This window comes from Saccostrea cucullata, unplaced genomic scaffold, assembly GCF_032062105.1.
Source record: "Saccostrea cucullata isolate Sc308-1 unplaced genomic scaffold, CSIRO_AGI_Scuc_v1 ctg1063, whole genome shotgun sequence".
NCBI classification, from domain to species: Eukaryota; Metazoa; Mollusca; class Bivalvia; order Ostreida; family Ostreidae; genus Saccostrea; species Saccostrea cuccullata.
Window position 1 is genome coordinate 122,857 of NW_026922806.1, and position 18,289 is coordinate 141,145.

At 30.9% G+C, this 18,289-nt stretch overlaps 1 protein-coding gene across 2 annotated transcripts in view; it reads right to left on the bottom strand.

Annotated features, from left to right (window-relative positions):
- Nucleotides 1-4,504: 4,504 nt before the first annotated feature.
- Nucleotides 4,505-18,289, bottom strand: part of LOC134262526 (platelet endothelial aggregation receptor 1-like) — a 47,042-nt gene continuing 33,257 nt past the window's right edge. Inside the window, exons 7-10 of one of the 2 annotated variants that reach the window (XM_062744928.1) lie at nt 9,996-10,133; nt 6,661-6,756; nt 4,984-5,095; nt 4,505-4,851 (exon numbers count right to left, since the gene is read on the bottom strand). In XM_062744928.1, coding sequence (XP_062600912.1) covers nt 4,686-4,851; nt 4,984-5,095; nt 6,661-6,756; nt 9,996-10,133 — 512 coding nt within the window. In that variant the 3' untranslated portion in view covers nt 4,505-4,685. The remainder of the gene's footprint in view (nt 4,852-4,983; nt 5,096-6,660; nt 6,757-9,995; nt 10,134-18,289) is intronic. The other variant, XM_062744927.1, reaches the window with a different exon arrangement.

Sequence of the window (18,289 nt, forward strand, 5' to 3'; positions counted from 1 at the left end):
ATGATACATCTAAGGATGAACAATCTTAACTTGCTTCGGATGCTGGATCTGACCTACATTTTCTAAACGAGTGACCAGGTTAACGTTTTTGGAACAGATCAATCCCAATAAACTTTAAGACTTATTTAAACAGAAATTGCTAGAATATTGTTGTCAGAGAAAATACTAACTGTTCAGAAAATATGATTTGAGATTTGCATTACTTCGACTGATTACATTCGTCGAGGTGAGCTTCGTAATCTTTGATTACCTATGTTTTGAACTATTATACGGGGTTTATGTGTATCTCTATATTTATATTTCGGTTTAAATTTTTTCCCTTCTCAAGAATAAAAAAAATAAACCTATCATCCCGTGTATATATGTACATTTTGATCAGTACACGATTTCATCTTTAAGCATGACAACTTTATTTTTGACAATATTTTCTAAAATCCGCATCTATAAAATACTACAACACTATGAATAGGGCATAAAACAAAAATCCTGGAAGAGCCTGTACACATTTAATCGTCGTGTTCTATTATCTCCAAGAAGTCTCTATTGCGTATGTTGAGCGGTTCTCTGGTACCTTCTGCGATATATTTATAATTCAGGAAATTGTCCATCTCCCGGTGTAACGTAAAATATTGACCCCAGTTGAAAATTGAACCAGGGGTATTTTTTCTCCGTTGAAAATTGAGACCAAAAGTCGTTGAATTTATACCCGGGGTCATTTTTCAACAGCTTGATATTTTTTTCATCCCCAATGACTTCAACAAGTTGAAAATAGACCCTGTTGAATATTAACCCCACCTCAGAGTTTGAACATTTTTAGCTCACCTCGACGAAGTCCATGAAGTCGAGATGAGCTTATGCTATACCCCTGGCGTCGGCGTTAGCGTCGGCGTCCCGGTTAAAGTTTTAGGAGCAGGTCCATTCCCAAGTAACTATAAGCCCTACCAAGACCAAACTTGCATGGATGATACATCTAAGGATGAACAATCTTAACTTGCTTCGGATGCTGGATCTGACCTACATTTTCTAAACGAGTGACCAGGTTAACGTTTTTGGAACAGATCAATCCCAATAAACTTTAAGACTTATTTAAACAGAAATTGCTAGAATATTGTTGTCAGAGAAAATACTAACTGTTCAGAAAATATGATTTGAGATTTGCATTACTTCGACTGATTACATTCGTCGAGGTGAGCTTCGTAATCTTTGATTACCTATGTTTTGAACTATTATACGGGGTTTATGTGTATCTCTATATTTATATTTCGGTTTAAATTTTTCCCTTCTCAAGAATAAAAAAAATAAACCTATCATCCCGTGTATATATGTACATTTTGATCAGTACACGATTTCATCTTTAAGCATGACAACTTTATTTTTGACAATATTTTCTAAAATCCGCATCTATAAAATACTACAACACTATGAATAGGGCATAAAACAAAAATCCTGGAAGTCTGGTGACTAGAAAGTGAGCCCTTTATAGTATTATATTGACGAGGTGGACAGAACATCCATCTAGTCAAATTCAGTATAAAAAATTAACAAAATTAAAAGCCCAAAAATTAAGATGAAACACATCGGTCAAAATGAATCCATTGATAGGTTATATTTGTGAAAAGATCGATATAGCGACCATAACGTGTAAGTAATGCAGAGAGAGAGAGAGAGAGAGAGAGAGAGAGAGAGAGAGAGAGAGAGACAGAGAGAGAGCGGGGGGAGAGAAATCATCCTTAAGTTTTTCTCAGAGGCAGCGGTTTAATATTAAATCCCTCTGAAATATTGTGACAAAAAACATAAACAAAGTAAATAAACGAAACGCAATAAACAAACAAGCAAACAACACTTGGAAAGGGAAACTATGCCAATGTTGAAAACCAAATCATTTTTCTCTAATTGGATGGAAGAGCCGCTTCAAAAATTCCTCACAAACTATCCTGCGTTTCCCAGATTTTTGTGTGTGTGTGTGTGTGTGTGTGTGTGTGTGTGTGTGTGTGTGTGTGTGTAGGGGGGGGGGGGGGGGGTTCAATGTAATATTATGGCTACTTTATAACAAAAAACATAGGTAATCAAAGATTACGAAGCTCATCTCGACGAATGTTATCAGTGTAAGTAATGCAAATCTCACATCATATTTTCTTAATATCTTGTATTTATCCCAACAACAATATTCTTGCAAGTTGTGTTTAACCCCTTACATAGCATATACACATTTCTATGCATGTAGCGTGAAAAACATGTATAGTGTAAACAAATATTCTAGGGATGGCAATTCTTAACCGGTTAATCGATTAATCGGTCGTAACGATGCTAATCGGTTAGAAAATCCGTAATCGGTTAGTCGGAAAAAATAAAACTATATGCAAATTTGAACACATTTACTTAATATTCATTTTTCAGAAAGAAAACCACAACTTAAAGTTCATTTAGTGCTTTTACATATTTTGTAATTAAATAATTTGGAGGTATTTATGGCTCTCCTGATTGAGATAACGGGGTAATTGGTCAGTTTGTAAAGTGTTAATTGCTGTTTTTAAAACATTATGTTGTTACCCCGACTGTCCTGCAGGTGATCTTTTATTGATATACATGTATTAAAAACATTACCATTTAGCACGTTTAATTATGTTTTAATTGACGTTATCTATAAAGTTAGTTTATATTAGAAAAAAACATTGCAAATACAGTGAGAGTTCAAACACAGTTTTGATTATGGTGACAATGCAGAGTAATCTTCTTTAACATCTGCGTCGGAAAATTATCCCTATCTGATTTCTCAGGGAAATTTAATGGTTTTCATTTCTTCTTGTTTGTTGAAATTCAAATGAAATTTACTCATGCACATTAAATATCCCGATCAAGATAATTGACAGAATATAACTTCTAACGTTTTTTTTTTTTACTTCTTGTGTATATATGAAGAGATGTCAAAATGTACATCTTGATACGACTAACCGGTTAATCGGTAGGAACGTCTTGCGGTTAACCGATTAGCTATTCCGTAATCGATTGCCATCCCTAAAATATTCATAAATTTGTTAATACTGCAGGTATCAAGGACTTCAAGATCATTGGGATTAATCTGTTCCAAAAATTTTAACCTGGTCTCTTGTATGGAAAATATAGGACAGATCCAGCATCCGAAGAAAGTCTTGTAGTGTCCATCCCTAGATGCATCATCCATGCAAATTTGGTCTGGGTAGGGCTTATAGTTCCTTGGGAATGAACCTACTCCAAAAACTTTAACCTGGTCACTCGTCTGGAAAATGTAGGTCAGATCCAGCATTCGAAGCAAGTATGGTAGTGTCCATCCTCAGATGCATCATCCATGCAATTTTGGTCAGGGTAGGGCTAATAGTTCCTTGGGAATGGACCTACTCTAAAAACTTTAACCTGGGACGCCGACGCTAACGCCAACGCAACGCCAACGCCGGGGGTATAGCATAAGCTCATCTCGACTTCGTCGAGATGAGCTAATTTAATAACGCTGAAAGTCAGGGTTGTATATCTAAGGCAAACATTTTTTGATTGAAAAAAACTACAAAAATGTAGAAAACAACCAAGTCACAACCCCCACCCCCCCCCCCAAAAAAAAAACCCAACACTTCTTCAAATATATATGGTACTACAGTGTAATCCCAAAAATCACCCTCCCCCTTTTACATCATCTTTTAACAAAATAAATATGTATTAATTGTGAGGTTCGTTCTTGAACTGTTTAATTAACTATGCGAAAAAGATCACTACACCTTTTATTTTGAAAAAATCCGTTTTTCAAGTTGGACATTATATTAAGTTAATAATGTTGTGCATAACTAAATAAGCATTAAAACGTACGTGCATGCATCCGTTAAACTCTCACCATTTTCCAAATACTTATATTAGGAATTTAAAAATTAAAATAAATGAAGTGTTGTCAGCAAAAAAACTATAAATAAACAAATTGATGAATTAATTGTATATTATGTAACTGAATATACATGTAACTGATTTACTGAATTAAGTGTGCATTGATTGTGCACTGGTGTCGGAAGCAAGTTGAAAGTCCGGGTGGCGGTCTATGGTCTAAATTAAACACCTTTGGTCTCACTATTCAACATTGAAAACTGACCCCGGGTCAAAATTCAATGTAACACCGGCAATGGAACCGCGAATGTTTAAAAAAAAAGACAGAAAAAATCTGAAATTTATATAAAATCCAGTTAAAGACCTTTCATTCTTGAAAATTTCATTGAAATCCACAGTATGGATGATCCTCGAGACTGTTATATTAATCACAACTAAACACGATGAAAAGTAATATATTCTGTAGTAATATAACACAATATACATGAACAACACATCCAATATTTTTATTAACGATACAGTCATACAATATCGTTTATTATAAATTTTCATATCTTGAATTTACATGTTGGCGTATTGGATACATCCTTATATTTAAAAGGTAAATTGATCCACAATACTGAACCCGAACATTGAAAAAAACAATCTTTAAATATTCTAGTTTTGTTTCTTGGACCACACGAGTCAAATTAAGATCCAAACCTTTAAAGAATAAAAATTAGTTGATTGGTGATAAAAATGCATTTTAATATTTTTTAAAAGAATACGTGCATACATTCATTATGAAAGCGCATAAAATTTCATGTAAAAATAGGTACTAACTCATATACTATCAGTTCACACTAAAGTGCATCGTCATAAATTGAATGTTGATCGAGATCTTCGTAAACTTCACTATCTTCAGCATCATCAATGATCTTTGGATGAGGTGTTGAAGGCTTCATTGACAATTGTATTGTTATTTTATCTTGGTTCTGCTTTCTTTTGCACCCATTTCTCGTACAGTTCCTAAAATGTGGGATTTTTTAAATTAGTCAAAATTCTTGAAATAAAAGAATGATGGTTGATGACATTCTCCCTCCAAAAAATAGAAACCTGCTCAAGTATGAAAGTAAATGGAGAATTTAAAATCAAACTCACCAGAGTATTAAAACGAGGTTTAAGCCAACACTTATGGAAAAAGACGTTATCACTCCAAACAGAAAGGCTTTGGATTGTTTCCATGTAATAAAATCTGGTGGTTTCATTATGACTGTAATAAAACAAACATTTGCATTTCCAGTCGAAATCTGAATTAAGGCAAAAAGTACAAAAACTTCATTTATTCTGACTGAATATACATGTACTTTACAGTTTCTTATCGTTACACAAAATGTAAAGGTCACTATATAATTAAAGATGGGATACATAAATAAGAAGTTTATGTCAACAACAAAATGTCTTATTTTTTTGCAAATAGTATCATGAAAAAATTGTAAAAACTGGTTAATATGCATAAATCTGATACTGAATGTTCCTAAATATTTCCTACTTAAAATATACTTTTGCAATATGAATATCAAGGAAACTATTTTATATTAGAAGTACAATAAAGCAAATTCCCGAATGAAGAGGCCTGAGAAGGAGTTATTGCCCGTGTTAACTTTTTTTAAAAAAGATTGAATAATTTTTTGGTTAACAATATTTATCATTAAACCTATTGGAAAGCATTTCTCAAAAAGATAGTGTTCTATCAGGTATGAATTTAAACTAACAACAGTTTTTGCAAAAACCTATGACATCATAGGAGGGAGGAATAACCTTAAAATTATGTTTACCAACACATGGCTGACATTTTGCAAGTGTTAAATGCTTAAATTCAAATATTAAAGTGAAATTCACTTATAAATTAAATAAAAATGAAATTATTCGCAATGTCAGAAAATAAGACCCCATTGTGTGCATTTCATAATACAGATTTGAATATTTGAGTTGAAATTTAGGATTGCTTTTTGCAAATATTTAATTAAAAATTTTCAAGACAATATATTATCATAAAAACCTTAACAAAAAATTAACTCTTGCCGATTTTAAGTGTATTTTTTAAAACCTAAGATAAGAGAAAATAATTACGGAAATATTTAAATATTATATAGATATGTTTGCAGATAAGTTATCAGAAACATTATGGAAATTTCCTTCCTCATGTACGCAAATAAACTATGAACATTCTTAAAAAAATATATTTCCATTTAATTTCTACTAATCAGAAAATGTTTGATTTTCTTCAGCTTTTTAAAATGAGTAATGTAAGTTAATTTACATTACAAGAGTTATCGTCATATTTTGTCTGAGAATCTTTTGAAAATAATATACAGATCTGATATTAGACTTCTGTGTAGAGGAATTAAAAAGCAATAATAAGAACGGAAAACACGATGTTATTTTCAGAGGATATAATGTAAAAATTTTTGATTTTCTTTGTTGCAATATATTTTTTTTAATGTTATAAAGTATCACAGAATATCTATTGTTAGACAAAGATTGCTTTTCAGTTGTTAAAATGTACAACAGGTGCATTGTATTGGATATACAGTATAGCAGGTTATTTTAGATGGGTGCTAATTTTGGTTTATTTTGGCGTTTTGGTGTTAGCCCACTCCGATTTAAATCGCTAAAATATTCTATTTGCAAACAGGTGAAACTCTGTGTCCGCTAAAATAAATTACGCCAAAATAAATTGGCATACATTGGAGCGGGAAAAACGCCAAATTTTACACTTGCCAAGAAAACACGCTATATGGTAGACTCTATGTCATGAAATTAATATAATAATACCATTGCATTGTCCGGATATTGCGTCACATGTTTCGATAAATGGACAACTGCTACAATTCCCATCACAATTGTAACCAAAGCCTCCATCTGAGCATTCTGAAAGTAAGATTCCATGATCAAAAGATATTTTTATGTGTAACATTTGTATTTTTTATGTTGTATAGTGAATCGGAAGGATTATAGGCTTTCTCTGTCCGTCAGTTTGTTTTTCTGTCTGTCCATCCGGTCGTCTAGTTTCCTTTTATTTGTCTGTCAGTCAGTCTGTATTGCACAATTTTTTTCTTAGCCTTGCAGATATATTGCTCATGATTGGTACCAAGATGTGACTTTATCATGATTTATTATAAATCGAGTTTACATTTTGTTCCGTTTTTATGATTTTTAACAGAATTGTGGAATTTTTAATCTTTATTTGAAACAAATTTACACTTCATACTTGCTGGTAGGGCACTAATACAAAACTCTCAGAATGCTTGTTATCATTAAAATTAAGTAGAAATTGTTAATAATAATTACTATGACTTCAGGTAACACACTTTTCAGTATTCAACATGGTACTGAATACAGGTCAGTGCAGTTTTTCACACAAATATTGGTCATATTTTTCTTGTGATGGAAATTAATATTTCAGCACGATAATATAATTCGAAGTAGTATTACATATATCATTTGATGGGTACACGTCCCCTAACAAAAAAATACTATAGTTAACTATAGTTTACTATAGTTAACTATAGTTGTAACTTTGACACTTTGAAAACTTTGATTTACTATAGTGATAACTTTGACACTTTGAAAAACTTTGACGAAAACTTTGACACTTTGAAAAACGTTGGCAAAAACTTTGACACTTTGAAAAACTTTGGCGAAAACTTTGACACTTTGAAAAAATTTGACGAAAACTTTAGCACTTTGAAAAACTTTGGCGAAAACTTTGACACTTTGAAAAACTTTGACGAAAACTTTGATACTTTGAAAAAACTTTGGCGAAAACTTTGACATTTTGAAAAACTTTATCAAAAACTTTAACACTTTGAAAAACTTTATTAAAAACTTTGATACTTCGAAAAACTTTATCGAAAACTTTGAAACTTTGAAAAACTTTATCGAAAACTTTGACACTTTGAAAAACTTTATCGAAAAACTTGGATACTTTAGCACTAAGAAAAAGTTTATTGAAAACTTTGACAATTTGAAAAAGTTTATCGAAAACTTTGATACTTCAAAAAATTTATTGTAAACTTTGACTCTTTGAAAAACTTTATTGAAAACTTGGATACTTTAGCACTTTGAAAAAGTTTATCAAAAACTTTGACACTTTGAAAAACTTTATCGAAAACTTTGACACTTTGAAAAACTTTGGCGAAAACTTTGACACTTTGAAAAACTTTGGCAAAAACTTTGACACTTTGAAAAACTTTGGCGAAAACTTTGACACTTTGAAAAACTTTGATAAAAACATTGACACTTTGAAAAACTTTGGCGAAAACTTTGACACTTTGAAAAACTTTGGTGAAAACTTTGACACTTTGAAAAACTTTGATAAAAACTTTGACACTTTGATTTACTATAATTAACTATAGTAAACTATAGTAAACTATAGTATTTTTTGGTTAAGGGTCCTTTCAAATGATTTTCTTCATTTTTGAAATTGGCAAGAAATCAGAAAAGCCATTGGGAATTGTTTTAATTATCACTTTATTTGCATCATGGTGTAAACATGTAGCTCTATGTATGAACAATTTCTAAAACAAGGTAAATTATTGACCAACAAGTTGATATAACAAGAATACCAACAGCCTCGTTTACAGTCATCATTTTTTAAGCTCTAAGGTCAATTCAATGACCCAGCCAAATGTTGACGAACGTTTTTCATACTAATTGTTAGTCCATTATTTAAAAACCGAATTGGTTATGGATTTTCCCGTTATTTCCTGATAATAACATGGACCACATGGCGGGTGTGACCAGTCGGCAGAGGATGCTCACTCCTTCATGGCACCTAATCCCACCTCTGACGGTTTCGAGGTCCGTGTTTGCTCTGCTCCTAATTTGTATTGTTTTATGGACTTTAATATTGAATACTGTTTGTTATATTCATAAATTTTCATTAAATATTTATCAACATTTTACCAAGTATTATACATGTGTATGTAATTTGTATTTTTTATTAGTAAAACAAAATTAGAATTTAAATAAGTCAAACAATAAAACACCACTTATTAAATATATTTTGTTGCTCTTTATACAATATAGCACTGTTACGTTATAAAGTATAATTATGTAATATGTGACGTTAATTTGTGGGAAACCCATTGAGTTAAAAAATGCGCGAAGCTGTAAATATTTGCTGCTCTTTTGTGATAATATTTTTCTAACCTTGGGGATATGACTTTTTCATAGTCTAGGTAATCTTGATAATGTCACTTTGATTTAAAGAAAACAAGATGTATCTTAGGTATTGTATGTTTATGTACAATTATACTTTCTATAAATGATGATAACCATTCTGAGAGTATTGCATTTACGACACTAGTCCCCTACCGGCAAGTTAAACAGATACTCGAAGAAATGCCAAAATAAAAGGAAAAAACATCAAAGGGAAAAAGGCAATTTTAATCTTTAACTTGTCAAGGCACAGTCACCTACCAAAAATCAGTTCAATATCTGCAAGAGTTTCAAAAAATACGGGAAACCTTTGAAAATTGAAAAAGTCAATATCTTGTCAAATATCTATGAAAACCTGACTTATAACTCATCAAGATAAATTTATGTACCAAAAACCAGCTCAAAATCTGAAATTATTTTAAGCAAATGGCGGCAAACCAAGTGGGATAGACTGACAGACAATCAGAGGTACGGCTAGACGGTCGTGCGGACAGGCTCTGAGAAAACCTACAGCCCCCCTCCCCCAGTTTCACCGGTAAGGACTAAAAAATATTGCATGTACACATTTGTTCAGCACAGTGTCAAACTCAAACATGATAAGGTATTCACAACTGTAAATTGCGTTGTGTCAACATTCAGAAATATCTTATTACTGTATAGGGGGAAAATAACTCGTGGTGTTAATATTCGCTATACATGTATTCAAGGTGTTAATAGATCTGTGAATTCAAGAAACAATGATTAAGTTTTCAATAGGTATAGATAAAGAAGAAAACTTTTATCATATACAAATTCCGCGAATTCAAAAAACCTTGATTGTGTCAAAAAAGAGAAAAACGTGAAAATTACAACCCATGAAATTAATCCCCTATACAGTATATCATTTGCATTTTTTAAATTTCCTTGAAAATAGTATTTTCTAATGTGAATGAGCTATAATTTGCTACCTTGTGTACAAGTGTCTCCATGGTAACCTTTATCGCAGCCATTTAAGCATGACCCATTTATGTGATGACATTGTTCTTTATCAAGACAAGACCCGCATGACTGAGCACAGTTTAGTCCGAATGTACTTCCGTTGCATTCTAAAGAGATGACCAATTTGTTTTCAGACTAATTTTAATTGAATATGTATGTTAATTTGCATAAATTGTTCCTTCTTTTGTGAAATTAAGATGTCTAATATATTTCGGCATAGGGCATTTTTGTTTAACCTTCTATATTTATAATGAAAGGTACAAAAATGTTTAGAAAAAAGCACAAAAATGAATATATCTGGTAAAAAAGGTTTTTGTGAAACAAGGGACCAAATATACTCGTATCTTAGTATCTTAAGTACATGTATAAAATTATATTATGCATTTCTTAGAGCTGCTTGAATGATTTTGACTTTTCTTTTTTCTATAAAATACTATCAATTTTGTACATATATGTAATATATATAACAGATTTATTACTCTTGTCACATTTTATATCCTTCCATCCTGCCTGACAGCCATTTTTACATTGCCCTGTTTCCCTGTTACATCTTTTCGGCTCTCCACAGTTGATGTCACACATGTCTAGGCAGTCATATCCAAACCACCCTTCAGGACATACTAAGACAAAAATGAAGAGAGTCCTTAAAGGAGTAATGAAGTATATGTGATTTTGCTAAGCAAGGTTAGCAAAGTTTTTCTAAGTGTCTTTCCCCTTTTGTATTATCATCAATTGGCCGAATATTTATTAAGAAATTTTGAAATATTTTTAAAGGAATATGAAAGAGACAATATACTGACTTTTACTGTTAATAATTGTTTAATTGACCTTGTGTACATTTGTTTCCTCGGTAACCTCTTTCGCAGCCATTCAAACATGACCCGTTTATGTGATGACATTGTTCATTTCCAAAGCAAAACCCGCATGAGTAAGCACAGTTTTGTCCGAATTTACCACCGTCACAAACTATAAATAGAATGTGAAATTAATAAACATCACATTTCTTTTATAACAATTCTTCTGATCCAAAAAATAACTGTGTTCGATTGTCCTACTATAAATACTACTGGATTTTTTTTTCCATTAATAGAATCTGGGTACTGCATGATAAATAAAGGTACAAATCTGTACTAAATTATAAAGACGGTAAGAAACTCTCTCTCTCTCTCTCTCTCTCTCAAGACCATCTTTATAGGATTAGTTTGTATTTACGTACATTGTTCACATCGTAAACCTTTCTGTCCAACAGTACATCCAAAACAAGTCCCATCCACAATGTTACAACGACCATCAAGACAAGTCTGCGGACACGGAAATGTGCAATTTTCTCCGTATATAACAAATGAAGGGCATCCTATATTGAATATTAAAATATTGTAAATGACCACATTTAATGTATATTTGCTTTACCTCTATGTTTGTTCAGAGCCAAAGCCGGGGGATAAAAACACACAACAAGTTAGATAAATATCATGGTGGTCCTATTTTTCTGGTGAAATTATTTGATTTCGTGCCAATTGTTTGCAAAAACAAACACAAATGTTTCAAAATTTATAAAGATTTAGAATCACTCGATGAATTGATTGGAGATCTCTTTGTGATTTGAATAAAAGCTATAGATGTTAAAATCAGCTTTTCTTCATTGCATTTTTTAAATCTAATTTTTTAATCAAAGAACAAGATACAAATATGTAACAATGGAAGGGATATATCAATATCACTGACACTATTTTCTTCTCTAAACTTTATCTGGGCTTTCATTTTCTATAAGAAAATTTTACTTGGGAATTCAGGTACTGGAAAACAGGCAATGTGAAAATGCAATATTCCAAGAAATCAGGCGTGTTCGACTACCTCCAGCAAAGAAGTAGAATATTATCACAGTTCTAGATCCAAAGATTAAAACATGTATGATCTCAAACATATCATTTTAAATGTATTGCATATTTTGGCTGTGCTTAATGTTTTGGCTGTGAAATATCGAAAAACAAATACTTAAACTTTTGGCCATATTTTAAGGAATATGGCGACAATGATTGACGCACTACGGTTCACCGTAGATGTCACTTGTGTGGGATTGAAAGAAGCGGTATAAACTTGACGAAATAACACTTGCGTCCGAACGCAGTGCAATTAAGATGCGCAATGGAAATATCGACAATATTTTGTCATTAAAAATGTATTCATAATCGGGATGACGATAACTTTTAGCACATGTGTTATTATTATTGAGGATAATATCGACAATGTTCTTGAACTAGCTCGACTTATTAAGACCCCCACATAACCGTCCGGTGTACTTGCATACAAATATACGGCAGTATTAATATTAAATGCGTAATATACAGAAAATATATTAATTAAATCGTGAAGAAAATATTGAATCCAAGTTAATGGCTTATAGAATATCTGTAAATAATGTTTTATTTAATTATAGAATACATTTTACGTTGAGAAATTATTGCTTGATCTACCTCTCACTGCATTCAAACTACGTTACAAGTTTTACAAAATAACGAAATTGACATCCCTCGGAAAACCATTCGCAAACTCCGCTGATTGACAATGGTATTCCTTGCGGTGTCAATTTCAACTGTTACCCTCCAAAACATGCACCAATTATATGATATATCATAAAGTATTTATTGTACTTCCTTATACAGAATAAGCTATGTATTTTATAATTCGTTACCATAAACCTGGACTTCACAAAGTTCATTGAAAGCGTATGTAGAATATCCTTTAGGGTAGGTAACTCCTGAGAGTCTCTCGTTGTAATAGATGACGTACCGCCCATGCTTTATACATTCTATTGTAATATTACTCGGTATTGTTTCTCTGGTGTAGTGTGTGTCTTTAAAACATAAATAGCCGTCATCTTTGTTGGTGGTGTTCGATATAAAAAGCGAAAATCCGAGGAATCGGGTTGTGTATCCATTGGCAGGGCCTTATAGAATATAATAAACTTTGAAAATGTGAATGAAAACTTGCAGGATCATGTGAGATAAATATATCAAAAACGTATATTTTATGTTCATTTAATGGTAATAAATCAAATACGTAAAACGTCCAAAAATAATTAAAAAAAAACATATTCACATATATATATACACAATGTGTATTGGCTGTTAAATTTTTCAGTAATTCGAATATTAATTAATATTATACTGAAAAATTAGGCCATCAAAGATAAAAAAAAAATCTGTAAAAAAAAATCAAAGTTAAATTACATTGTGATATAATTATTCATACTGTACCCCATGGGAGGTTGTCCGTCCTGTAGTAGATTGTAATATGATGTATGTTAAGAACTTTTCCTAGATCCACCCCCCAGAGTGCAGTTGTTTTATCATTGTCAGATATTGTACATTGTCCTCCAGAATTAGACCGGTCTGAAAACAGGCCATCCACGGCATTACTTGGTGGATACCAATACTTGTCTTGATACCAATGCCTCTGCCATGTTAGTTTCCTTAAAGCAACATTTTCTGAAAAAAAAAAAAAAACTTTTAAGTTACTGCTAGATTCTTCAGGGAAAAAAACCTACTAGGAAATTCATTATTTAAAAAAATGAGAATTCTTTCTTGCAGCAGACAAGCATATTTTTTTTTTCTGAATTACACTATTGATAATTAAAAAAAATAATACACATATTTGTTAATTGATATTCATGTTTATTTTTATCTGCATCTTATAATCACAGTTACTGTTTATTGTTTTATTTAAACCCAGACTCATATATTCATTATTTTGTGTGTTTTTGAAACTTCTTTTAATTGTTTACCTTCTTATGATATCCGTTTTCCTCATAAAACATCTACGTAATTACACGTATTAGTCACTTTAGATGAAGGAATAGAACAGAGGTATAATTTCATATTTTAATTAAGTTTTCTAGATATTGCATGTACTATCATGCTTACATATGACAATAAGATGAATGTTTAAAAAAGTGAAACCTGTAAAAAAAAAAAAAAAAAAAAAAAAAAAACAAAGTATCAAACGCCTTAAAAGCTAATGGCTGATGTCTTATCTACTCAACAGCAGATTTTTAACGTTACTTAAGAATTGATTTAACCAAAAAATATTTAATAGATATTTTCTTGCAAAAAAATCATTATATATACCAATTATGGCGGTGCTTTGTTTGACACAAAGAAACAAGTTTGGAATTTAATGATCATTTTCCCCTTCATTATTTTTTTTTTAATTTATGAGATGAAAAGAAACACTTTCATTTCCTAGAGGTGATTAAAACAGCATAATTACAAACAGAACGTACAATATGAATAAGGAAAAAAAATAAGAGATTTTTTTTTTATTTTCTTAAAAAGTACATTTCATTTGCAATATACATGTATTTGAAGCCGTAGTGACAGAAGAAAAAATATACAATTGTTTGACATATGTTTATGTATAGAATCACTTATACCAAGTTCAAAACATCATTGACAAAAATATTTTTAAAAATTACAAAAATTGAAAGTCATGCACTAAAAAAACCGTAAAAAAAATCTTACCATAAGCCTCTGCTATTTTCCCAATCAATGCAATTTCACCAAGAAAATAAATTAATGCAGTTCCACATTTCATGTTTAATACGGGATAACTTATATGCATTAAGTTCATTAAGTGTTATGAGATTTTGTTTAAGAAAAAAACTTTTTCTGAACGAGGCAAGAAGGCAAAAAATTCTCAGAACTCTACTTTATCTTCAACGTTTTATAAGACTTCAGATTTACAATGGCCATTTTCTAAGAAATTCTCGTTGTATTAAAGAAAGGAACATCTAAGTAAGAATAGTAGCATACATTACTGAAAAATTTTAGTATTTAGCTACATGTTCTTCAATATATTTCCTTCTTCCTATTTCCCTAAGTGAACAGTTATTTTTAGAATAAAGTACGTCACATTTACTATATATATTTTTCGTTTTATTGACACTCATAGCCTATCAAATAATAAAAGGTCTTATTAAAATCTTATGGCAGTTTACTCTTTTATTAAAATTTTCCTAGAATTGTATTTGAATCTGGTCGATGAGAGAAAACCGATATTTTTATTTTCTTTATTTTATTTCTCTTTCAAATCTAAGAAGGATATATGTAAATCTACACTTTTAGAATTTAGACATCTGGATGCTTGATTTTATCTTCAACTCAGCAATATCATATATCGATGACGTATTAACAAATAAATAATGATAATTTTAATTCATTTAATAGCTAAATATTTAACAGTAATCTATAAATAAAGGGGTTTTTGTATGTCCACTTTTCCAGGTAAGTGAAAAAATTCTCTGGCTGCCCCCCCTTTCAAAAACGGTGCTACGTTTCTTTCATATTTAGATGCTTCACCGATTAAAGACATAGTTGCAAACTAAACTTATACACTACTACACACGGGTTGACTTCAGCTTTTTGATCGTCAACTTTCCTTATTAATGTTTTAATACTGAATTAAAGCTACATATGTTGTTATGTATCCAAAATTATTCGACGCTTAAGAGCGTGCATTCACTTCTTAAGCCGAGACAATCTACTGACAATTTAGTAATTGTAAATATGATGATTCAGCCTCATTAAAAGTCAACATTCAGCAAATTTAACAGGTGCTTTGGTTGATGTGATAGAATTAATAATTTTTTTTGTTTTTATTTTATTTTTTTATTTATTTTTTTTTTGGGAGGGTTTTGTAACAACTGTGGTTCGGCAGTAGTTTTAGAGATTACAATTTCTGACTATAATTTCTTGTGAAACTGTTTTAAAAACTAAAGACTCCGAGGTATTCCATCTTACTTATCAATACATATAGCTCACAGCAAGCGATATCAGTCGACAGGGGATGATTACTTACCATGGGCATCTGATCCCCACTCTAATATGGTCGGTGCTTTAGTCCTATTCAAGACTTTTTTAATCTTGTTTTTTTTTGGTATTCTTTTTGTATTATTTTTTTTATGGGGGTCGTTTTTTAATGAGATTTATAACTGACAATATTATATGTAAATGTTTTCTAAACTTGTACAATTTGAGAATAACAACATAACCCTTTAATTAGAAGACACCTACACATCCTCACAATCAAATATATTGCAGAATATTGAAGAATTAAGTACTTTTTTTACATGTACTATGTCACAGACTTGTTGCTTTAATAAATGTTTCTATCACGCAAAACAAAAACAAGTCTATATGATTGTTAATTTTATCAACTGTGTACATAATCCTTAAAAAAAAAAAAAAAAAAAAAAAAAAAAAAAAATGTACATCTGGAAAATGCGGAAATCGCCTTCAATAGAATCCCTTTTCATTTAAAATACAACCAAATACTTAAACAGAAGAAAGGATACCGTCTCAGCACGCTTCCTTATGGTTGGAGTTTCCATCGCCTTAATAAAAACAAGTACACACTAAAAGGTTTGAAACATATTCTGAATTGACTCAGATCAGTCATGTCAATTAAATTATTCATTATTGCCTGTATTCAAGCAAATACGTGTATTGCTGTGTATGAATGAACTAATGTGATCTAAATGCCTAGTCGTTATTAATGTCGTATTAATGCACTGCAGGGTAGTCTTGGTTTTTTTTTTCTTTCGGGTGATAGTTTCTAAGTGCCCATTAGTAACGGCTATTAATATTAGCCTCATCTCTATCAAAATAGCTTTTGGCTCCAAAATGCGTGGTTTAAAAGTTTTCTCACCTCCACCCTCTAAAACATTCATGCACATTGCCTTAAATGTTAACGTAGAACCTACGTCGTATGACATCATAACTAGTGAATGTGTTTAGCCTGTACCAGATCAATTATGAAGTCATAATTAACTAAATGTCACTTTTTCCCGTACTTTTCAGCTTCAGTAGAAATGGTTAAAAAATGCTGCATTTTGAAATTCACAGAATTCAATTTAAAATCATGCCAAAATAATCTTAATTCAATTTATGTATTTTTTTGCTTATAATGCTTAATGACAATATATTTCTTGAATTAAAGAAACCTGTAGGGACCTTTCATTTAATAGATCTTGACCCTTAAATAAGTTGACAAATCATGATATCTTGTGTAATGAAATTACAATGTATACAACTTACTGTAATAATGTAAATAGTATGTAGTTATTTTGAAAGAATGCAAAGATCCTAAAAAACTCTTCAGTTGCCAACTAAATAATGTAATATTTTGGTAAAATGTGTCTTAGTCAAAGATGTACGTGTTGTAGATCGTGTGTACATTTTGTGATATATATCATGAAATGATGTCCATTCCTTTTCATAATAATTTGTTACTTATTCATATTCTTGGAGTTTGATTACAATTTTTCTATTAAATATGATCTTTTAATTAAAAGTTCAATTTTCTATAAATATTTTTTATCTCAAAGTAACCCCAAACAGTCATTTAATAATAAAATTCGTGTAAGTGCAAAAAAGTTCAAGAATATTAGCATCGCTAAATAACCTATCTCTCATTAGTTAGAGGGGAAAGTTATATATATTAATCACTTTTTTAATCATTTGGATATATTCTTTGTCATATTGAAGATTAAAAACATCGTGACAAAAACTTCTCAAAAATATTTACAAATGTAGGGTGGAAAATTGACTGCAAATAAATAGAGTTCATTTGCATATAGTTTTTAACATGTGGACTTATCTTTTATGTCTATTGAAGAAAAAAGAATTTATTCTCAGGAAATATTGCTTAATACTGTTCAATTAATAAACAATAAAGACAACGATGTTTTAAGAGGTAATTTTGTGATTTTTTGTCTTCTTTGCATGACAAGTACCCCTAAAAATGACTGAAATTGTGAAGTCGCAATATGTAATTATCATTCCATGTTTCACAGGCTGCACTTCATTTAATAACAAGGAAACATGTCATGTGCTTTTGACTGATTGATAAGTAAGTGCTTATTTATCATTATAAAAAGATTGAAAATCTTATAACAAAGACTACCCTGACAGATTCTACCTTAAGATTACAAGTTTTCTTTTGTTTAAAGTGCGGAATATTTTTGGACCCTCCCTCTTGCTGCATTCCTGAATTGTAATTATTTATATATATGTCATATTTTTGGTATTTGAAATAAATGCTATGTTCACAATTTTTTACTTTATTACATGCATTCAAATCGCTGCAGAACAGTGGAGCTGCAAATGTGCTGTACATATGTGATCTGAATCAATAACTATTGCATGTAATTAAGAGCACATAAAAATATTTACTGTCAAAACAAATGATGGCATCAAATTCATTT